The sequence below is a fragment of the Pleurodeles waltl genome, chromosome 3_1, assembly GCF_031143425.1.
Source record: "Pleurodeles waltl isolate 20211129_DDA chromosome 3_1, aPleWal1.hap1.20221129, whole genome shotgun sequence".
In the NCBI taxonomy this organism is placed as follows: Eukaryota; Metazoa; Chordata; class Amphibia; order Caudata; family Salamandridae; genus Pleurodeles; species Pleurodeles waltl.
In genome coordinates this window covers 424,593,844-424,618,192 of record NC_090440.1, presented here as the reverse complement: position 1 = coordinate 424,618,192, position 24,349 = coordinate 424,593,844, and the positions used below count along the sequence as shown (strand labels likewise).

At 42.4% G+C, this 24,349-nt stretch overlaps 1 protein-coding gene across 4 annotated transcripts in view; it reads left to right on the top strand.

The window, feature by feature from the left end:
• WDR93 (WD repeat domain 93) overlaps window positions 1-24,349 on the top strand; it is a 360,263-nt gene that overhangs the window by 52,087 nt on the left and 283,827 nt on the right. For all 4 annotated transcript variants that reach the window (XM_069222687.1, XM_069222684.1, XM_069222685.1 and 1 more), the window contains exons 3-4: window positions 58-259; window positions 1,876-1,940. In XM_069222687.1, the coding sequence (XP_069078788.1) occupies window positions 58-259; window positions 1,876-1,940 (267 nt within the window). The remainder of the gene's footprint in view (window positions 1-57; window positions 260-1,875; window positions 1,941-24,349) is intronic.

The following is a 24,349-nucleotide window of genomic DNA, read 5'->3' as shown; positions in this document are numbered from 1 at the left end:
TAATTGAAAGTAGATTTAAATACCACAGTTTAATTTTTCCACTGTTTTATTCAACAGCTATCGGGAAAAGTGATCTGTATTGCTGCAGGTGGAACAGGAAAGTGCATCTTTGTTGGACTTTCTGTAGGAGTTGCAGTCTTCAGCGTGCCTGATTACATATGGATTTGTGGATGGGAAACCTCCAGCATAGAAATTTGTACCATCCGTGCTGCTTACTTGGGGAACCAGACGCATGTTCTTGCCACAGTGGATGACATGGGTATTTTTAAATACACTTTTTATCTTAGCAATTTAGTCAGTTGTTTTTTTAATCATATGTTATGCCACACTTTAGGAACTAAAATGTAACTTCGATCAGTGAGTTGAGATATTTTTGAAGGCAGAAGGAAAATAATATATTTTTATATAGATGGGCATGAGTTGATTTAGGAAATTATTATAGATATGCTGATTCTTTCTTTTGTAAAAAATATCAGCTTTTTTTGCGAAAACAGATTTTAAATATTGTTGAAAAAGGTTTTTTAAACCAGTACAAACAATATAATAATATACATTTTTGTTAATATTAATAGTTAATTCACATAAAAAGGTAATATTTTTGGTAAATCATTCTTTGAGCTATCAAATCTTTTCAGATATGAATAGTCTCCTGTGTGGTAGGCCCTAAGGAGAACTGCAGATTACTGAAACTATGTTTTTCCATTCCCTCAAAAACTGTGGAATGCCTTTGCAAGGTGCTCATCAGTGTACCAGAATGCAGACAATGGAAATATTTGAAAAACTGATTCAGAACCTGTACTATCAATTCAGAGTTGAAGCACACCCACCTGATAGTGGTAGGCATAAATTTGCCATCCCCAGGCTTCTTCTTTAGAATACTTTCTGGGCCTGCGGAAGATCAGAAGGGACAGGATCAGTTGTCTGAGTCCTGAGAAGAGCCCTGAAGGAGTTAACCGGCTACCTGTTGCATCTAGGACAAAGAAGTGTACCCCAAGGGTCAGTTGTCTGACCTTCTGTGTGGCTACTGGGAGACAACCACCTGCAAGAGGCCTTTGCCTTTAAATACTCAACTGACTGGCAACTGACCTGTATTGAACCCTGCTGTTAGCCTCTGCCTAGCACCCTGCGAGTTTCACAGTACTTCCCCTAAGGTCCTGGGGGCTTTAGAAGTGTACTCCTGTATTTGATGGGGATTTAAAAGGCTAAATCATACGGTAAAGTCTTTGACTGGGATGAACCTCATAGGTGTATCAGTCCTGTGCTGCATCGCGGTCAGCCTGTAATTGTGCATAGGTCCCTGTGTTCTGTGTCCTTTGACTATCATTAACACTTTATACTTATTGGCACTCTTTTCCCTTAAATAGTTAAAATGTCCTATATCCGGTTTTCCTTATTTTTATTTTTAATTTTTGGTGTCATTTTGTTTAATAACATTTTACTGTGAAATTTTTATAATTTGGTTTGGGATTTTTATAGCTTGGCATTTTGACTCTTTCACTGTTTTGGTACTGCGTAAATACTTTATACATTCTCCAAAGTTAAGATTGTCTGCTTTGTACCAGAGCTACCACAGGAGTGAGCGCAGGTTAATTTAGTGAGTTTGAGGTTTCTCCCGGACAATGGTTTATTATTCCTTGAGGTGGGTAGCCACCCACCCCAAACATTAATCCAGTGTCTTTCACGGTGTATTTGTGGTCAATTCCCCACTGTTTTCTATATTTACAAAAGTATAGGTAAATGAATTGCATGATCGTGTTGAAGTTGAGATAGTAAAATAATTATTATTTATCGATTAAAGCTCATCTTGCTGTCCGCAAATATGATTTGATAATATATTCCAGCTTAGTTGCCTGTAACTGGTTTCTTCTGTTACAGGAATTGTTCGACTGCTTTATTTTCACAAGGATGCTCTCCACTTAATTAAAGCATTGAATGAAACGGTAAGCTTTAATTCAATTTGTTGTACCAGACCTTAAAGGTAAATGGCCTAATAGTGTCTTATTTCATCAGGGTTTACAGATTCATTATGATTATGCTTTGATTTATTTCATAGACAGACGTAAAATGGAACTCCTATGAAAAACAAAAAGTGACCTCTTCTGCACAAGATCTTGTATACATATAAGACCTTCAGTACGTACCAGAAATAATGCTGTTAATCAATGGTCAAAGTAGATACCTTCCGTGACACTGATGCTTCTAAGCGCCCTCAATAATATGACACTTGCCTCTTTCCTTCCTTGAAAGACACTCACTATCTCCTCTGCTGTCATCAAACATCGATATGCCACTTCCAATAGACACCAGTTTTATGCAAATCAGCCATGGTCATGCTCTAGTAGGAACATTCCAGACCAAATTGCCAGGCCACATCCGGTCTACACACCAGGCAACCGCAGGCTGGTTTTGAGCTACTTAGGAATCATTATTGAGGTGTAACTCTAGTCCTGTGACACAGAGAGCAAGAGACCAAAGTCTGGGTATACCTGTTGCAGTTAGGGTGTCTACTGCAACAAATAATCAAGTGATGGAAGGAATGCTTGAATTGAATCAATTTCAGCCAATGGCCATTGTTTGTGCTGCATTCCAATCCATTGCTTTTCGGCCACTACGTCACTTCAGAAAGGGAGCAACCACTTGTAAATGATCCTGCTCCAAAAGAAAATTACATAGACCTTGTATAATCATAATTGATAGCATTATGGGTCATTCTGTTCAAAAGATGTGTTAAATAATAAAACCTCCTAAACGAACACATTCTATCATATCAAGCATTGCTTTTATGTTCGTTTTAAACTCTTCTTCATATACATCTTGCGCCTCATTAAACACAAAAGGACGAAAACAATTACAGACCTTTCTCAATAATGGGTCTTCACTAATTGCAACAGATTAGAAACTAGAAACATGAAACCTTTAATTGAAATGATGATTTAACTCCTGGTTTTGATAAAACCTTTTCTGATGTGCAGTTTTGGATGGCAAATTATTTGTGTGAAGTAGCAATTTTAATGATGCATGTGACTTAGCACTTAAAACACTATAATTAACTCATTTAGAAGTGTGAATTATAATGTAGAGACTCCATTATTTGAAAAGTAGATGCAGTTTTTGGTGTTATACTCATCCTGCTCCCTTCCAAACAACTACCCGCTGTGAGTCTTCTCTCTCCATAGTTTCTGCTGAACGCAGAGCAGTATGACATAAATGGACCGTAGTCATGCATTGTGAGTGAAACTTTCCATCATGTACCTGAAGTATCATTTTGAAGGATTTTGACTGCTAGATCCGATGCAGGTTTGCAGAAGAACATAATTTTATTAACTATTGCTAAGAATATGTTTCATTTTGTGTCCTATATCTCTTGAGTGCAGTTGCTGAGAATGCAAGCAGACGATTTATTTTACCTTAAGAAATGGGCTAGTGTTAAGATCTTTCTGATGTATCAAATTGTTTTTCATTTGCTAATGCAACCTAACCATGATTGTGCCATGCTGCGTTTTCAGTTTTATTAATGAATATGCATGTATTGTGTATAAAAACCCCTGGTTTCCCTAGATCATGGGTGAATATACATTTACCTCCTGCAACTCTGTCTGACTATTTTGAGATTTTCATCTCACTTAGTATGATGTCAGTAGTTTTATGAGTTTGACACTTAGGGGGTTATTACAACTTTGGAGAAGGTGTTACTCCGTCCCAAAAGTGACGGTAAAGTGACGGATATACCACCAGCCGTATTACGAGTTCCATAGGATATAATGGACTCGTAATACGGCTGGTGGTATATCCGTCACTTTACCGTCACTTTTGGGACGGATGAACACCTCCTCCAAAGTTGTAATAACCCCCTTAGAAATAAAAAATATTCTATTGACTAAGCAGGGTTTATGTTATGATCTAGAACTCAGTTCTGAAGTGATCCCAGTTTCTAATTATGATTTTACTCGGCTAAGGCTGTGCCATTGATGGGAAGGGTAGTCTCTTACCGCTGGATCAAATAGAAGACTCACAGACGCGAACTGCCACCTTAAGATAAAATTTGGGGTTCAACAAAATTGGGATTCAAAAGGTTATTGGGGTTCAGATCCCACAGTGATTCCCTCGGAAACCTTGATGGCATCTCTTTTGATTATGGGCGCAAACATTATGCAAGAGGATGAATCAGTATGAATTATTTATTTTGTCTGAAGATCTATGTAGCCCACCGGAACATGATTCCCTTCATGGAAATGAAAATATAGATATCTATTATGGAATTTCAAGGATGACTATTTTCACATTCCAGTGGAAATAATTCCTGCCTGTTGTATTCTGATGAGGTTAGATGGCCATCATCAAAATGTATATGGAATCAAAAAGTTTGGCCTGTTTTGAGAAAAAGTAATGCGTCTCTGGGGATGCCACTGTATACTTGCACATCAAAGAATCTGTTTGTTCGGGAGGTTTTCCACATTTAGCTCATCAATGATTATGAAGTATGCTTCTTAGATTTGTATACCTCCCTTTGTATGCTGAAAGTCTCGCTTCAGTGGAGGTTAGGCACCCATATGAGAATAGAATCTCTATTCCTATTTTTACTGCCATGTCTGTAATGGGTGAGATCAACAACGGTTATGAAATGCATTTTAAAATCTTCCGTCAAGCGTAAAAATAATTTCTGATTCATAAAATAACGTAGTGGTGTTTTCTTGAAGCCTGCAAACATACAATGTTTATTGAACATCTTTATGCACTGTAATGATGAGTCTGTTTTCATGTTCCAGCACAGGTGTATTTCAGTCGCTGTGGTGGAAATGGCAAACTTAGTTGTGAACAAGACCGGTAGGCTGGAATTAGTTGATCTGTTTCATAACTGGGAGGAATAAAGGATTGAACTGGAGTTGGTGGTCTGCCGCTCCTTTTTCTGCAGTATGTGCAGATGTTGTTCTGGTATGATTATTGAGACGTGGGGCACACCTCTTGTGAGTGGCACATTTGGGTTCCTCCTATATTCCTTTCATGTGTATGTGAATACATATGTATTTATTACCCAGTGGTGGTCACCACTGAATAGTTGTAGTTAGGACCACGTTTCCAGAGAAAAAAAAAACATTTTTGGTGTGCTAATAACGCTTTGGCACAGGAAACAGCCTTCACAATAAAAGATAAACACAAGATGCCTTCACCACGAAAGTCTTTTACAACAGATTTTTTTTTTTTTTACAATGGATATGCCTTTTACCCCAGATGCCTTTTAACATGAAACTCTTAATAAATGTAAGTAACAGGTAAGTAGAAAGCATTTAAATGTATGTGTGTGTGTGTACATATATATGCTCATCTAACTCTTAAAAACTTTGCTAGATAAACAGACATTGGAGGTGAGCAAAGTTAAGAGTGCCTCTGTTGTCGTAGGGTGCTCCTTACTCCAGATGCTCTCCACCTAAACTTGGGAACTACCCAGAGTTCTCTCTTTTTTTGTGTGTATGATTTATGTGACACTCTAACCCTGAAAGGGTTTTGTTTTGACTTATGCCGGGTACTCTCTTGTGTCTGGACAAAGCTAATCCCCTCTGAAGAACTATAATAATAGCAAAACACGTGTCAGGAGTTGCTTTTACTGATTCCAGGTTGGCTTGGATGGTGTTTTACCAGTTCAAGTCTGTAATACTGTGCCTGAAGTGGTGAATGGATTCTGTCATTCTACAACTCGTTGAGGATGACAGTGTGTCAATCCTATGTTTAAAGATTTTGGTGTAAAAATGGCAAAATACTTTGTCCCTGTCTAGCTCCGTGTGGATAGTACTAGTACTGTGATAATCCTATGCTTAAAACCTTGCTAGATAAACAGACATTTGAAGTGAGTGAATCTAGAGCATCGCTAGTGTTGTAAGGTGCTTCTTACTAGAGCTGCTCTCCACCTAAACTTGGGAGCTACCCAGAGTTCTGTTTTTTTTTTTGTTGCATAATTTATTCGTCACTCTAACCCTGAAAGTGTTTTAGTTTGACTTATACTGGGTGCTCCCTTGTGTCTGGACAAAGCTAAACCCCTTTGAAGAGCTATAATGATAGCGAAATACATGCCAGGGTTTGCTTTTACTCATTCCAGGTTGGCTTAGATGGAATTTTACCAGTCCAAAGCTGTAATACTGTGCCTGGAGTGGTGAATGGCTTTTGTCATTTTACAATTCGGCAAGGATGGCACTGTCAATCCTATGCTTAAAGATTTTGCTGTACAAATGGCAAAAGACCTAATTAGGAGTTTGGTGGACGGGAAGACACTTCCGCTGAACTTCCGACGGGGAGGCTGCCGCCACACTGGCTACCTCCCCACCAGACCCATTAAGACTTTCCCACTAGGCTGACTGGCGGAAACCTAGCAGGAAAGTGGTGGCAGCATTGTCTCTGGCTCGTAATCAAGCCAGCAACAATGCTGTCACCTGCAGGGTGCACCAGCACCCTCGCAATGTTTACTGACAGTGAACATTGCAAGGGTCCTGGGCAGGGGGACCCCTCCCCCCCGTGGCCCCCTGCACCTGTTCTCCACCAGCCTTCTTATGCCTGTAAAACCGCCATGAAAAGGCTGACGCAGAACCAGATCGCATGCAGAACCGCCCTGGCTGATTCCAACCTCTGCCACTGTCAGCCCATCGAGATCACTGATCCCGGCGGAGACGGCAGTACCCATGGCTGTCTGACCTCCAGGGTCTTAATGTGACCGTCTGACTCCCACAGCTGCACCATGGATAACACTGTGCTAATCCTATGTTGTAAAACTTTGCTAGATAAACAAACATTTGAGGTGAGTAAATCTAGAGTATCGCTGATGTTGTGGGGTGCTCCTTACTGGAGCTGCTTTCCACCTAAAGTTGGGGGACTACCCAGAGTTTTCTCTTTTTTTGTGTGCATAATTTGTGTCACTCTAACCCTGAAAGGGTTTTGTTTTGTGTATATATATATATATATATATATATATACACACACACATACATGTTTGTTATATATAAAATATAATACACATATATACACATATATGCAGACGTTTTAGGGTTTAGGTGCGTGTGAGTTTTTTGGTGGCAAGGGAATTTTTTGTGATTGGTGGGTATGGGTTTAGGGTGGCACGGGAATTTTCAGGGTTTAGGGTGGGTATTGGTTTTGGGGTGGTACAGGAAGGTTTAGGGTGGATATGGGTTTTTGAGTGGCAAGGGTTTTTTTAGGTTTATGATGTGTATGAGATTTTGGGAGGCAGGGGAATTTTTCGGGTGGCTGTGGGTTTTTGAGTAGCAAGGGAATTTTTAGGGTTTAAGATGGGTGTGGGTGGTGCAGGAATTTTTAAGGTTTATGGAGGGTGTGGGTTTTGGTTGGTTGGGGAATTTTTAGGGTGGGTAAGGGTTTTTGGGTGGCAAGGGAATTTTAGGGTGGCAAGGGATTTTTCAGAGTTCATTGGTTGTTTGTTACGGAGGTAATATGAAGGGGAGAGTGTAAAATACTTGGGTGGACCGAGTATCAGTACATGTATAAATTCTTCTCAGTAATATCAACTCATCAGGGAGACGAACAAAAGGATTTCCCAGCGAGCATTCCCTCCTAACCATCGTGGAGAAAAGGTCAAAGAGGGTGGAAGGGAAGTATAAAATTTGGTGCCACAGAGTGTCACCAGGAGCAAGGGAGGAGAAGTTTAATGGTGGTAAGCTTGACGGGGAGAGGTTTAACAGACAGAAAATGTGGTGCTACGATTGGGCCTCACCTTTGCCCCCGTACAAGATTGAACTACACACAAACTTGCATTGACTAGTATCGATTTGTGAGGAAACTGAAATTGATAAAGGTACATACTCTACATCCCAACATGATCTCCAGCATGGAGATTAATATATCTGAGCCCACAGATGTTTTGACTGGTGAGGACTTACAGGCTCATGTAACCCCTCATGAATTGGTTGAAATGGCACAGGAAAGGGTTGGAAAACACTACAGATGATATCTTGAGTATATTGGAAAAAGCAGGCATATCACAGCAGAGTGATAGAAGCAATTTTAAAATCAAATCACAGTGTGTTCCACATGATGCAATAGATGCTTTTACGAGGCAGTCATAAGGGACTTGGAAAGGTTATTGCCTTGTGAACAACAGTGAGGTGGGAAAATCAAACAAAACATGACTAAAGAACATTTTTGTGGTAAAGGCATCCATGGTAAAGGCATTATCTGTTGTAAAAAAAAGCATTGTAAAAGACTTTCATGGTGAAGGCTTTTTCATTGTAAAACCTTTGTTGTAAACCTATTTGTTGTAAGGGCAGTCGTCATTCTCACATACAACACTTTGGCACCATTTGACGAACCTTTACAAAACTTTCCAGAAAAAAAGGTCATCCACCTCAGTTTCAAGGTGATCTGTCAAGCTGGGGCTGAGAAAAAGGGGTAGTCCCACAACGTTTTCCCCTTTCTTTTTTCCATAGAGAAATTAAAAACAAAATGCTAAATGAAATGACATTGTGCTGGACTTGACCCTCTCTGCAGGTTCATTCCTGGATTGGGATATCACTTTGTTCACACTTTGTGCAATTTGTTCTTGTTTTCTTTTTATCGTTCCTCTTTTTGGGGATTTAAAAAAAAAAATAGTTTGGAGAATGGCATCAGGAGACAACCCTGAAACTCAACACCCTGAAGAGGTGAATGCCCAAAGCAGAGGCACTCATGAATCCATCATTTTGGAGTACTTCAAAATTCCACCCATTGAGAAGAGCCCAGAAAGTCACATGCAAAATATGTGACAAAGAGTTCAGCCAAAGATTGGGAAAAAGTACTCCTTAAATACTTCCGGGATGCATCTTAGTGCATGACATTCCCAGTAGTTTGATGCTGCAAAAAGAATACAGGAAGAGCAGAGAGCGTCTCCACAGCTCCTGGAGCACACTTTATTTGGATGTTCTTGTATCCCAACAGCAGGACTGTTTAGTTTATTTTAGGAGTTTGTAAAGCGCCAGAAGGCCTCCCAGCGCTAGAGCGGAACCAGAACGACAAGGAGGCAACATATGCTGTGAGCAGAAGGTTCTTCAAATTCTTACGAAAGGAAATTTCTTGACTATCCTGGCGGAACTCCAAGGGAAGGGAATTCCAGGGATTTGAGTCTCTGAATGCTAAAGATCGACCTCCTCATCTTGCTTTCCTAATACGGTGATCCCTGCTTCATCAGAACTGTATTGACTACTGCAAAGTAATGATATCTGTCACTGTTCAGAGTGCAACTGCTTAGAAGAACCAGGTGGTATCTCATCTGGGCACTTGCACCAAGTGTTTTTTTTATTTCTCTTTACCAAGTTCAGACACCCTACTTTTCAGTTATTTTTAATTTAATCCCCAAGTTACAAATAAAATGTAAATAAATCTGAAAAAGTCAAAAACGTGTGCTTAGAACCTCCTTAATTAGTTAAAAAATGAAAAAATGAATTATGTTGTTGTTTACTATGGACCTCAGCTCAGAAGAAATAATGTTACATTTGCAAAAAGGGGTTGCAGTATTTGCACCAAATGTTTGGAAATCCAGTGATATTTTGTGAACCTGGTCTATTTAGTGATAGGTTGGTTCACAAACTTAATCACAATTTTACCTCCCTGATGAGCATTCATGAAATTGATTACAAATTGGAACCTACTACAACTTTCTGTCACCTCACAGATGGTGGTTCAGAAGCCCACCATGTTTGTGATCACTTGTGTGTATCACATGCCCTCTCTCCCAGGAACCTGTCAAGTCCCTCTGTGCAATTTTGAAACCTTTATTCTGTAACTGGTATTTGATATGGGGTACTGTACTGTTTCCCATTGTTAACGTATATTTAGTTGCAGAGTTAATACATGTTCTAATTTATAACTACAATCAAATTATTTTCTTTATTTATTCCAATTTTGTTACAGTATAATGTCCAAATTAATTATGTTTCCCTTTGGATTATCTTTCCTGCATACATATTTTGTTTAGTTTTTTTTGTTTTTTGTTTTTACTTAAAATTGGTTATCCATGATTTGGCTACCTCCAATGTGTATTTTTGGATTTTGTTTTTCCATTCATTCACATATATGACTTACAGTGTTTCCATCATAGGCTTTCCCCAAGGTTATGTCAAGTCTTGCTTATCCTGACTTGGCATATTTTCCATTCAGTGTTTAGAAACCAATACCTGGGTGCTGAGGTTCGATCGGGAGAGATACATTTCCAAAATGTATTACTGTGTTATTGGCAAATCATTTGAGGCCCTTCACAAGGACAGGGGTGTCTCATTTTTGCCAACTGAACTGTTCCCTGGAAAACATGACATAACTATACTAGTTTATTTCCTAGGCTCAAACTAGAAGGCCTAAAAAAGTCCTTCTCCTTACAACGCTCAGGTCTTTTGATGCCTCAATGTAAACCTCTAGAAATATGAGACAATTTGTGTCTTTATTCATCGCTGTTAGAAATTGTGTTGTTGATTGCTTAGGTTGTGAGCCTACAGAGCAGTAAGCCTAAGTTAGAAGCAAAGTGTAAAGTATTTGTAAAGTATTTGTGCAACATTCCAGACAGCAACACAGTGAAAAATTCCACATCAAGTTAGAAAAATAGATTGATTTGCAATAAATAAAACAAAGCCAAAAGAACTGAAATCCAAAGAGCACAAAGTGCCATCTGTGCATACCTGGAAGCGCCGGAGTGGGTCAAATCCACAAGTTCAGGCCGACTGCGATGGAGTGCGGTCCGGCTACAGGAACCCAATTAGGCCCACTGAACAAAGTACATTAAATCCTGGTTTGCTGGTCATTGTGAGGATCTGCGTTAAAGATGCATCACACAGCCGAAACAATGCGTTAATTCCGAGATGCAGCAGTGCTGCGATGCGAGGTGCCCCGTCGACTTTGAGGAGCCTGTTGACGAAGGCTTGCAATGCGAAGTCAGCATTGGGATTGTCCGCACAGTCGGCGGGGCAACAGTTCTGAGGAGCTGCGAGGCTGTGATGCAGAGTCTGTCACTGAGGCTGCTGCTGCCTGGGAATGTGAGGATCTGTGCCAGGGATGCATCGCTCAGCAGCAGTTTTGAAGATGCTGAGGGTTGAGACAGGTCTTTGTGATGGGTCCAGGTGACGCAGTAGCTGCAATACATTGAGTCTGCTCAGGTTTGCACCATGAAGTAGAGGAGATGCAATTGTCCCGCTGGATCCACAGAGGCTGGCAAAATACCTTAGGCCTACTTCCAAGGGTCTAAGTCTGGGGTGGCACCACTTGGCAGGGTAGACTCACAGATGGCAGAGTCCAGGTCCAGGTTCAGGTTCAAGGTTGCTGGAAGCCTGTTGTGTCCCTGAGGCTTCAGAACAGGAGGCCAGCCAGCTAGCCCTTGGAGTCACTCTGGGGTTCAGAAGATGCAGGTCCACTCTTTCTAACCCAGGCAAGAGGTCAGTTGGCAGCAGGGCAGCAGTTCCTTCAGAACAGCAATCCAGCAAAATGGCATTCCTTTCAGGAGCACAGCAGTCCTACTTCCTGGCAGAGTATCCACAGGTCCAGAAGTGTACTGAAGTGGTGGTGCATGAGGTCCAGTATATACACACACCCATTTGCTTCTTTAAAGTGGGAAGAAGCTTCCAGAGGAATGACTCTGAAGTGCATAGGTACCCTGCCTTTCTGGCCATGGCTCCATACTAACTACACAGGATATGCAACCCTTTGTGTGGAGATAGGACACAGCCTATTCAAGTGTAAGTGGGGCTGGGCCCACCTCCTCCCTCCCACCCTGCCAGTGATGGCCTATCTAGGCCACCTAAGCTTCCTATTGTGTGTGACTGTCTGGGAGCAATACACAAAACCCAATTCTATACTACACCAAGTCTTGTGACTTAGAGACCGTCTGTGGACACTAAGGCCCTCATTATAACATTGGCGGTATTGACCCCCTACTGCCACGGCGACGGCCGCCAACATACCATTGCTGTGGCTACCGACCGTCCATGCCATTACGACCGTATCTGGAATTCCGCCAGAAGGCTGGCGGAATTCTGTCGACGGTCATGGTAGCGGACGGCGGTAAGGAGGCGCCGCTGCCAGCAGCAGCGCCATGCCAGCAAAACACTGCCTACTGTATCATGTTCCAAGTTACGGCCTGGCGGTAGTTTGCTGGCGGACGCTGCTGCTGGCAGGAACGCCGCATCCCATCTCCTGCCAGCGGACCCCCTGCAATCAGGTAAGTCAGGTTCTCTGACAGGAGAGAGGGGTAGGGGGTCTTGTGTGGGGGTGTGTGTGACTGTGTGTGAATGCGTGCATGCGTGTGTAATATGTGTGGGTGTGTGTGTATGTGCATGTTGTGTCGTGTGCTTTCTTGTGTGCCTGGTTTGTGAGTTTGGATGTGGGAGTGTATGTATGCATGCATGGGTGAATGTGTGTATGCATGTGTGTATCTGAAGAGGGGGTGTAAAAGGGAGGGGGATGGTGGGGGAGAACTCAGGGAAGGGGGGCGGAGGAGAGCCCTATCAGTGCCAGGGAAGGATTTCCCTGGCACTAATAGTGCCTAACGCCATGGTTTTTGTGGCGGTCGAGAACTCACAAAAACCATGGCGGTAGGCGGGCCATAATCCCGAGGGTGGGATTGTGATGGCCACCTGGCTGGAGACCGAACCTTAGTACATTGGTGGTTTGGCTTGAGTCAATGTCATATTTTGGAGAAAGGTACCGCCAGCCTGTTGGCATTTCCTTTCTCCAAAATTACTCCGTCCGCCAGGGTCGTAATGAGGGCCTAAATGGTTATGGCAGGAAAATGTCAAGTTTCTAAAATTTTCAAAATTATAATTTAAAATCTAACTTTACCATAAGTTAGGATTTTCATTGCAATTCCAGTGTCACCAAACATAAACTGGTTACCTGTTCCTGTTTCGAAATTACAGCTTAATAAATGTAATAAGGTAATTCCAAAGTTATCCTATAGGAGAGGTAGGCCTTGTAGTAGTGAGAAGAGTTTTTCACTACCAGGAAATGTAAAACTTAAAATAACAAATCCAACTTTATAAATACATTGCACTCTGCCCTGCGGGCTGTTTAGGGCCTACCTTAGGGATGACACATGTATTACAAGCATTTGCAATGCAAGAGGTCTCGCATATTTTAACCAATTGTCATCATTTGACAACAGCGCCCAAAAGCAAAAACAAAGAAAACATGAAACTTTACAATTTTTTGCTTGCTGGCCAGGTTTTTGCCAGTCACAAGCCTTCTGTTTGCGGGGCACTAGGACTTAAAAAGAACAAAATAGTACCTCAGTCACATCGGGAGGAGCAAACAGGCACTAATTAAGTTGCATCAATTAGTGCTTGATCCCTGCTCCACACAGAGAAATGGTAATGATGCCAGGCATGCCTTTACAAATTCCGAGGCTGTAAAGAAGAGTGTCACGCAAACCAACAAATGTTAGGTGACAGGCAGGCTCCAAGCCCTTTACGGAACACCGCAGAGTCTTGCAAGTGCAATGCATGCGTAAGCACATGCACTCGCAGGCTCGACCCTAAAAAAGGAGGGGTTGGTCCTGCAAAAGGTCTAGTTTGCTAGGTCGAAATGGCAGTTTAAAACTGCACACAGGCTTCAGTGGCAGGCCTGAGACATGTCTAAAATGCTACTTAAGTGGTTGGCACTATTGGAGATGCAAGCCCACTAAGTAGCATTTAATTTACTGGCTGTGCGTGAGCACAGTTAGTGCCACTTTACTAGGACTTGCAAGTAAATGAAATGCCAATTGGGTGTATGCCACTTCTACCATGTCTTAATGAGAGAGCACAAGCACTTTAGCACTGGTTGGCAGTGGTAAAGTGTGCAGAGTCCTTAAGCCAGCAAAAACAAAGTCAGCAAAACAGGAGGCCAGAAGACACAAAGTTAGTGGGAAAACCACATCAGAGAATTCCAGATCTAAAAAATCTCTTAGCACAGGTAGAACAACTTTTCACTCTTTGGCTGTGGAAAGAGTTCACTTTCTTCAGTCAGTTTTGATAAAGTATATTAACACCAGGGATGTACATGGCAGGAAAAATATGATAAAGCAGGTAGCTGGTGCGCCTCCCATTAAAGCACAATGGTCCTTCCATGTACGATTTGTATCTTTGAAAGGAGTTTAGATGTTTTATCACAGAAAGTTAAAGGAGCAGTCAACTGTGGACTACAATGGATGCTACTGTCTTATGACTGAGACAATATTGTTGTAATACAAATATCTTGGTCAGTCACTACAACGAGATATACGTTACTGTTGTGTTCATCTCTCTCTCAGGGCAAGCCCTCTGCCTCTCAAGATGACTGTGACAGCCCTACCTCCTGGACACATTCAGAACCATTACTAGATGGTGCTCTCACATTAAGGTCCTAATTATTATTGTTATGTCTGCATTACTGAGGTGGCAATAGTACCTCTGTAGTTATGGGTGAGTCAGAGTATCCATTGGAAAGGCATTTTTTGCTTTCTTAATAACTTTGGCACAGAGTTATTTGTTTTTGCTGGTGAAGTATAATTTTGGCAAAGGTACGAGAAATGCAAATTTGATGATTTTGCACTACGTTTTAGCACAAAATGCGTGCATATGTTTTTTTCAGGTGAGGCTATATATTTTTTTTTAAAAAGCAAAAGCACCTGGAACAGCTGCTCGGGTTCTATTGTTTCCAGGTGTACAAATGTTTCATCAGCAGCAACATTTTACAGCTAATGACATGTAGTTCTGCAAAGTGGCATATTGGCATCATTTTAGTAATTTCAAATAACAAGTGTAATGCAAGTTTCTCGAAATTACACAAATTATGCCAATGTAACATAAATTTCACCCAGGCCTGTAAATCAAAAATAGCATTCTTGGTAGGGTTCTTGGAGCACTTCACCTGGGTTTTGAAAATCCTTGCACCGGACCTCAGACCATTGCTATACAGAGATAAGAGTATCATTATGGGCATGATGAGGAAAAAGATTCTGTTGGAGCCCAGAGCCTCCTGTGATTTTAGATATTAGTCTTTGAAGATAACCTTATTATGAAGTATTACCTCAGCCCATATATTGAAAAAGTAAAACTCTTTTGCGTTTCGTCCTTCACATTGCCTTTAATTAAGATATAGTATTATTATGTATCCCCCACCGATCGGTCATTATAATCTTTTCATATTTTAATTTAAATTAAGAGAGGTTTCCTAGTCTTCCTTCAGGAGCTTCTTGTTTCTAGGGCCAAGCAAATGCTACATCATCTACAATCACAGTCAAGCTGTTGTTTGACTGTGAGGAGGTTACTTTGCTAGTACTTATTAGATCAGGTCTCTAGATCTGCATCAGAGCTTAGAAAAACATGACTTTGTTTAGTATAGCCTTATGTAGTCAATAGTTTACTGTTTAGCCTTGTCCACTGAGGATATTTGGTGTCTGTAAATAAAGTAGTTAAACTAATTTGTTATATTTATTTAGAGATCCATACATACATCTGAGTTTAGATCTATGTGGATAAAAGTATTTCTTGTTAGACCTGACAGCCTTAGGGAGGGCCCACCAGGGAAGTATTTCACAAAGCGCAGAAAGAGTGTCCCACTCTTGAGGGCTAGAGGCAACAGGCTTCAGCTCATTGAGCAGGTGAAGCCTCTGGGGAGCACCTAAATTACAGGTAGAATGATCTCCTATATAGTGAGCCTAAGGCTCCGTGTACTGGGGCAGCACGTGTGCTGGTGGTCCCCCACTGTTACCGGGCCTCTCTACTGGGTTTGGCTCATGACATACACCTAGTGCAGGGGTCTTCAAACTGGGGGGCGAGCCCCCGTAGGGGGGCCTCAAGTGATCCCAGGGGGGGCGCCAGGCTCTGGCCAAAAGAAGCATTTCACAGATAACAGTGTTTTGTTTTAAGCAGAAACATGTTATTGCATTTTTAAAATGGCAACAGTTCTTATCTGCAATGTTTAAATGTATCTAGACATATTTAAACATTGCCATCTTTATAAAATATTTGTGAAACATTCTGAAGGGGGGCCCAGTCATTTTAATTTTTCAACTGGGGGGGCGCGGCATAAAAAAGTTTGGAGACCTCTGACCTAGTGGGACATTAAGGGCAAGATAAGACATTTTCCAGGCTTGTCACCCACTTCTATTGGCCCTGAATGAAGACACCCTCAGAAACATTCTGCAGGTCCTGTCCCACCTACCAGTGGAAAAAAGCTGAAGACTCCCCTGATCCCACTTCCCGTTGTTGCCACCCCCTTTGAAAGGGTGGACATTGACACCATTGGTCCATTGGACCCCAAGACAGCCCTTAGCAACAGGTTCATCCTGGTGTTTGTGGACCATGCCACACTCTACCTACAGGCAATCCCTCTGAGGATGGTGACTGCACCTGTGGTGACCAGAACCTTGATGGGGCTCTTTACCCATTTGGGGTTCCCCAAAGAGATAGTGTCTGACCTAGACACTAACTTCATGCCAGCATACATAAAGTCCATGTGGGATGTGTGCGATGCAACTTACAAGTTCACCACACCCTATCACCCTCAATCCAATGGTCTAGTTGAGAGATTCAACAAGACCTTGAAGGTCATGATTACAGGCCTACCTGAGGCCATGAGGCGTAAGTGGAACTTCCTCTTGCAATGCCTTCTCTTTGCTTACAGAGAGGTGCCCCAATAAGGGATAGGGTATGGTCAGCTACATGTTGGCCCTCTGCAACCAGATGAACGCTTCTGGAAGATGGCCAAAAGCAATCTTGAGGCCAATCAAGAGGTAATGAAACGCTGGTATGACCAGAAGGCCACACTGGTGGAGTTTCAACCTGGTGACAAAGTATGGGTCATAGAACCAGTGGAGCCCAGAGCTTTTGAGGACTGTTGGACTGGCCCACATGAAATAAAGGAGTGTAGTGTACTTACAGACTCCTAGATACCCCCTAAGGGTGCTCCATGTAAACAAACTAAAGCCTCACTTTGAGAGGTCGGAAGTCAGCATGCTCCTTGTGACAGATGAGGGTTTGGAGGAGGATATTGAACCTCTCCCTGACCTCCTCCCTGCACAGGAAAGTGATGGGTCAGTGGAGAGTGTCAAGCTCTCTGACTTCCTGACCCTAGACCAGCAAGGTGACTGTTACCAGTTGCTGAAATAGTTTTCCTCACTGTTTTCCCTCACCTGTGGTCTCGCACATCTGTACGTCCATGACGTTGACACGGGAGACAGTCCCCCTGTAAAGAACAAAATGTATAGGTTGTCAGAGAGGTTGAAGGCCAGCATCAAGGATGAAGTTGCCAAGATGCTAGCTTTAGGGGTGATTGAAACCCCTATCAGTTCCTGGGCCAACCTAGTGCTACTGGTACCAAAGGCTGCCCCATCAGGTGCCAAACTAGAACTTTGGTTCTGTGTTGACTACTGAGGTCTCAATTAAGTCACCAAGACTGACGCACACTCCATCCCCATCCCCAGAGCTGATGAGCTCATTGACAGGCTAGGTGCTGCCAAATTCCTCAATACCTTTGATTTGTTATCAGGGTACTGGCAGATCACCTTGACTGAGGGGACAAAAGACAGATTAGCATTCTCAACCCCTGAGGGTCAATACGAGTTCCGGGCGATGCCCTTTGGCCTGAAAAATGCCCCTGCTACCTTCCAACGGTTGGTCAACAGTATCCTGGCTGGCTGGTAAAGAGGCATTCTGTGCCCCATACTTAGACAACTTTGCCATCTACAGTGCCAGATGGGAGGAACACCTGCTTCACCTCCAAGAGGTGCTCCAGCCCCTGCAAAAAGCTGGACTGATGATCAAGACCAGTAGGTGCCAGATTGCGCAGGGTTCCATGATGTATTTTGGACACTTGGTGTGTGGTGGCAAGTTTCAGCCCCTCCAGGCCAAGAATGAAACAATCATGGCTTGGCAACCACCTAAAACCCAAACTGAAGTGAGAGGGTTCCTATGCCTCACTTGTCACTACCGCAAATTTGTTAAGGGAAATGGCACCATGGTGGCCCCCTTAACCGAGCTGACTTCTAAAAAGCAGCCCAGGTTAGTGAACTGGACAGAGGCTTGTCAGAAAGCCTTTGATTCTCTCAAGGAAGCCATGTGCACAGCACCTTTGCTCAGGGCCCCTGATTACTCCAAGGAATTCATAGTGCAGACAGATGCTTCAGAGCATGGCATAGAGGCAGTCTTAGCACAGCCAAATGAGAAGGGCCCTGAGCAACCGGTATCCTTCATTAGCAGGAGGTTACTTCCATGGGAACAGAAGTGGAGTGCCATTGAAAGAGAAGCATTTGCTGTGGTCTGGGCACTGAAGAAGCTGAGACCATACCTGTTGGAGGCTCACTTCCAGGGTCAGACAGACCACAGGCCCCTCAGACAGCCCATGCAGATGAGGGGTGAAAATCCTAAACTCTTGTGGTGGTCCATCTCCCTACAGGGTATGGAGGTTTTGGTGGAACATCGACCGAGGACTGACCACACCAATGCTGATAGTCTCTCCAGATTCTTCCGCCTTAGTGATGAGAGCTCCCAAGGGTTTGGGTAGCTCTCCCCACTTTCAGCTGAAGGGGACACATTTTAGACCTGACAGCCTTAGGGTGGTCATCCCCCAACTTTTTGTCTGCCTCCCTCCATTTTTCTGACCCTGTTTCTGCTGGTTTTAGGACTCTGCGCACTTTACACTGCGGACCAGCGCTAAAGTGCATATGTTCTCTCCCCTTAACATGGTGACTTTGCTTCCTACCCAATTGGCATATTTAATTTACCTCTAAGTCCCTAGTAAAGTGCACTACATGTGCCTAGGGCCTGTAAATTAAATGCTACTAGTGGGCCTGCAGCACTGATTGTGCCACCCACATAAGTAGCCCCTTAAGCATGTCTCCGGCCTGCCATTGCAAGTTTAGCAGCACAAAAGGATGATGGACGGATTGTTGAAACTTTTCAGACACTCGCCCCCAATCACTGATCTGGGTTTAATCCATCGTTCTTTGGCTCACCATGCCACCCCAGTTTGCAAATCAGTCTTGACCCTGCTCCCAGTCCAGCTCAAACTGGCAAGCCAGGTCCTCCCTGGACAGAATTCAAGCATCCTGGGACCCGTTTCAGGGTATCACCCTTCATCAGCCAGGCTAGCTTGAATCCAATGGCACAGTGAGCAAGGGGCCCCCGTCTGGGCATACCCTTCCCACTTAGGGCAACTTTAGCAACACAAAAAGATGATGGATGGAGTGTTGAAACTTTTCAAACACTCACACCCCATTCACAGATCTGAGTTTAATCAATCTTTCTTTTGCTCACCATGCCACCCTAGTTTGGACCTAGCCATATGCAAATCAGTCTTGATGCACCATTGCAAGGTCTGTGTGTGCCTTTTCATTGCCACTTCGACTTGACATTTAAAACTACTTGTCAACCCTTAAACCCCCCCCTTTTTTTTTTACATATAATTCACCCCTAGGGTAGCCCCTGAGTAACCCATATGGCTTGGTGCTATGTAAGTAAAAGGCATGAGATGTGCTTATGTGTTGTAAATGCCCTGGTTGTAAAAAACTCACCAATTAGTTTTCCACTACTGTGAGACCTGCTCCTCTCTTAGACTAGCATTAGGACTACCCTCACATACTTTTAAGTGGTAGATTCTGATCTGGAAGGAGTAGCCCTGTCATGTTTTCTATTACCAGAATGGTAATAGAATATCCTGCTTACTGGTGGAGTTAGATTTAATATTACTATTTTAGAAATGGCACTTTTAGAAAGTGGCATTTCTCTGCACTTACTGCCATCTGTGCCTTACAGCCTGTCTCCAGTCCACGTCTGGTCTGTGCGGGTTGACAGCTCCCCTTGTGCATTCCACCCAGACAGCCATAAACACAGGACACTCAGGCCCTCAATAAACTCTTTGGGCCGGAAAACCGCCACTCCGGTTTTCCATCTGCTGGCCCTATTACGAGTTTTCTGCTGGGCCAGCGGGTGGAAACAGTGTTTCTGAACGCTGGCCCAGCGGGAAATAGGCCACAACTTTGACGCTGACTCGTAATCGAGCCGGTGGCAATGTTGTTGTGTGTCGGGTGCAACCAAAACCACTCTTTGAAGTTTCCCCCACTTCAAAGGGATTTTGGGGTATCATCTACATGCTTTTAGCTAGTTCACCGACTTCAGCGACTCCAAGAACAGCTTCAGCGATGCCAGCACCGACACCACAGCTGCTCCCGCTTCATGGGCCTCGCTGCACGCAACGACTGCGGCCTGCAACACAACGCCTCTGACGTTACGCAGTGTGATCCTGACACTGCAAAGTCGACTAATCACATCTTGACCGACTGGATTGATTCATCGACCTCGCCAGGTCACAAGGAACCGACACCTCATCACTGACGCCGCACTAGCTTCCTACCTGACGGAACTGACGCTCCGCCTCCCCTGCCTTGCAGTACGGAACCGATGCCTCATCTCCCCAGATGCCGTGAGGGACTGATGCCGCACTGGCTCCAGCGACGCTTCATCTTCACAACTCTGTGTGACGTCTTTATTTCTTCGTTTCCAATGATACTGTGCCTGGGGGTCCTTGCGACTCTGTTGGGAATGACTCCATCAGTGACGCTGTGATAGCCTCAGTTGGAGCTATTGAGTTTCCAAGCGCTTTAGTGGGATTTAATCTTGAAAAATTCATAACTTTGCTTGTGTACATTGGATTTTCATTGTTTTGACCTTATTTTATTCAGATAAATATTGTCTATTCTTCTAAACCTGTGTGGTGTATTTTTGTGGTATTTTCACTGTTACTGTATGAGTTATTGCACAAATACTTTACATATTGGCTTCTAACTTAAGCCTGTCTGCTCTGTGCCAAGCTACCAGAGGGTGAAAACAGGATAATTTGGGTTGTGTTGTTATTTACCCTGACTAGGATTGTGGTCCCTACTTGGACAAGGGTGTATGCCTCTGCCAACTAGAGACCCAATTTCTAACAATTCTGTATTAATTATATTGTTTTTTTTTAAATATATTCTTTATTGACATTTCAACAATTAATATCCATGTAGTGTAACTAGTATACGTTCAGTGCAAAGCATCCCTCTCCTCCTCCCAGCCCTCCCACATTCCACCAACATAATATTAGCTATGACTGACAACATTTAGCTTGGCTGCACACACAAAAAACACAACAAAAACATTTGAATAGATAATATGAAATGATCATAGGATATAGGCTTTTTACATCATACATAATCTAGCATCTTAGGCGCTGAGCAGGACAGCAAGGGAATGGGATCATGATTTCCCAACCTGTTTCCTGGCCCACCGCCATCATGTTCTAAGTCGAAGTATCTGCACTGTAGGGAGGTCTGCTGTCTGGGGGATCAAGTAAGTCTGCTAACATGGCAGCCCATGCCTATAAATCGTCCTCCAACTTTACGTCCTTCCTGCATTTAGGCATATGTCCTTCCTCAGCCAGCCGCCCATTCAGCCATATCAGCCACATCAGCCATATCAGCCATCCATGGTCATGCCTGAGGTGGGGTAGGAGGGTGCCAATGTATGGCAATTTGTGGTTTTGCTAGGACTAGCCCCAGTATTAAAAACTTTCTGCTTGGTGTCTTTTTTTTCGGACTGGTATTATACCCAGGAGACATAGTTTAGGATCCCTTGGGTTCTCCCATCTCATCGCTGCATACAGTTTTTCAGTCACAGTCTGCCAGTAGGTATTTAGTGCCGTACAGTCCCATATCATGAAGAGGAAGCCCACTTGTTCCACAGAGCAACGAGGACAAGCAGAAGTCCTACTCGGGTATATCTTGTGCAGGGTGGCCAGGGTCAGGTATACCTTGTGAATGACGTTAAATTGAATCCATTTAAACCTCGCATTAGCCTTAGTTTTTGTCACCGTAGCATGCACTGAGTACCATTCTTTCTCAGTAATTTATTCCCTCAATACCTCTAGCCATTTTTACTGTATCGGTAAGGGTCTATTGGGGAGATCTTTTCTGTGTGCCATGTAAGAAAGAAAATTAGCCGCCTTCCTCCCGCCATGTTGAACATAGTAGTTAATGTTCTAGATTCCCATAGGCTAGGAGTGGTAGCTGCCATTTTGGCAAAGTGTAAGAATTGCCCCTGACCAAGGTAAAAGGTCTCCACTGCATCTTGTAGTGATATTAATCTATTGTTTGGGTACAATTCTCTGAGTGTATTACAGCTTCCCATGTGCCAGTGCTCCATTGTCATTGACTGCTTTATTTGGAGGAAGGGCTGTAGGGACCATATAAACGTGTGGTCATAAGGGGCACGCTTGATCACCCTCCTAACCGCCCATTCCCACGCCCTACAAACTTGGCCCAGCACATATGGCGTTGATTGAGGGACTCACTCCCCTAGCATGAGGAGCTCTGGAAGGGGTGTCCCCGTATTAATATGATTGTTTTTAATAAACTCCAAACGGGGAATTAAATCATCAACTTTTTGTATGTAATACGGAATTAGGACGTTTGGTGTCTGGAAAAAAAGTTATTAAACTAATTTTTTAAAACACAGTAATGATTATGCATTTCTAGTTTTTGATACAAGTCTAATATTCTACGGTTGTTGCAGTTAATAACGAATGGTTAATATACCCTGATTTATGTGTACTCTTGTAGTCTCTTTGTGTATATTTGTGTTCATTCTTTTGTGATTTTATGAATTATTACTCATTTTGGACCAACGATATGAACGCTATTTGATGATTATTGCTACTTCATACAAACAACCCTGTAAAAGCAGGATTCTGAACACAGCTAACACATGTTGGCTGTTATGAAGGCTACTATATTTGTTCATGCCAAGAACAGGCGTTGTCTAACATGATTGTACTTTGTGATTAATCAAATGTGACTTTTATGTTTTGGTTGTGATGTGCAACAGGAACCTCTTGTGTAGGAAAAAAAACTGACTGTTAGAAATATTCTATTAATTTAAAGAAGATTGGTATGAACTAATTTGGTGTTCTGTGTCATTTCCATGGTGAGGAATATTATTGTTCTAATAATATGATGCTCCCCACTACAAACATCACCCTAAGGTATTTTATTGGTATTTAATTTGAGGTTTGTTGGGTTTCCAAACCAAGGGTGTGAGCAGGAGCAGGGCCACTGGAAACACTTCTCTTTTTTTCTTTCTTTTTTATTCTTGCTTCTAAACCTGTGCTTCACAAGTCCTGTTCTCATTAACAATGTGCTTTGTGACCTGCATTCATTGCAACATAGTCAAGGAAGTATGGAGAGGCTGAATTGATTAGGACAAATGAATAGCAAATGTATCTCATATACAAGTACTTATAGTTTATCAGATTGCATGGTGTACCCATGCTTTATCAATATATGTTGATTATCGGCATGCCCAGTATGCTACCTGCATACCAGATGTGAATCATTTTTGGTCAGAATCAATTCAGAAACCAATTAACCAAATACATGTTTATAGATCTTTTTCAGTAAAATGTTTTAGTCAGACTTCAACACATTTTCGGGCCCATGGGTCCTACCGGACGTTCTGGGTGTTTGGATTTTTGGAAACTGACTAATGTACCCCAAAAGGCAGACTAAGCATACCTCATCTAAAGTATATTTAAGAATCTTTCTAATTTAGGAGTGAATATTTTGTCTTGGCAGTTAGATGATTACTACTTTCACATGAGGCGTTAGCATTTGAGTTATTTTATTGCACCCTCGAACAAATTGTGATGGTGAGGTTATTCTCTTCTTCTTTGAGATCAGAGAGATTGATTTTGGATTGATACCTGTGGTTCAGATTTCCTTTACCTAACGTTTGATAAAATCTCAGGCAATGTTTGGTGATTTTGAAAATGTTCTCAACTGGTTTTCTGATTTTGTGGAAGATAACATTGACGTTTTTGATACATATTTATTATATTCCGAGATGATTCCCAGTTTTATAGTTCTATGTTTTGCTTACATTTTCTAGCGTTCAAAGCCACATATTTCAGATAATATGCACAATCCTTTCTGGAGCATTAAATAATGTGTAAGCTCTTTCACAATTCTAGCAATTAACCTTATGTGCCAGACACAATCTTTCGAAAAGATATTTTAATGAAGCTCATAGTTTGTAATTTATGTTAGCAGTATAGAATATCGTTCCTCCACCATATCAAGAAATACAAGCATCCCAGGTCATACCAGGACTGACATATTTATTTATTATTTAGTTAAACCATTGCTCTTTTGGTTAGAGTCACAAAGTTAATCTTCATGTCGATTAGTGTCGACAAACTCGTTCATAAAAACATCTTCATTTCCTAATGTTTGTGATTTCTTAATTTTAAAATAATTTGCTAAGAAAGCAAGACCTCAGTTTCAGCAGAAATTAGGAACACACATTCTCATTGTAGGCTTCTTTCCATTCTAAAT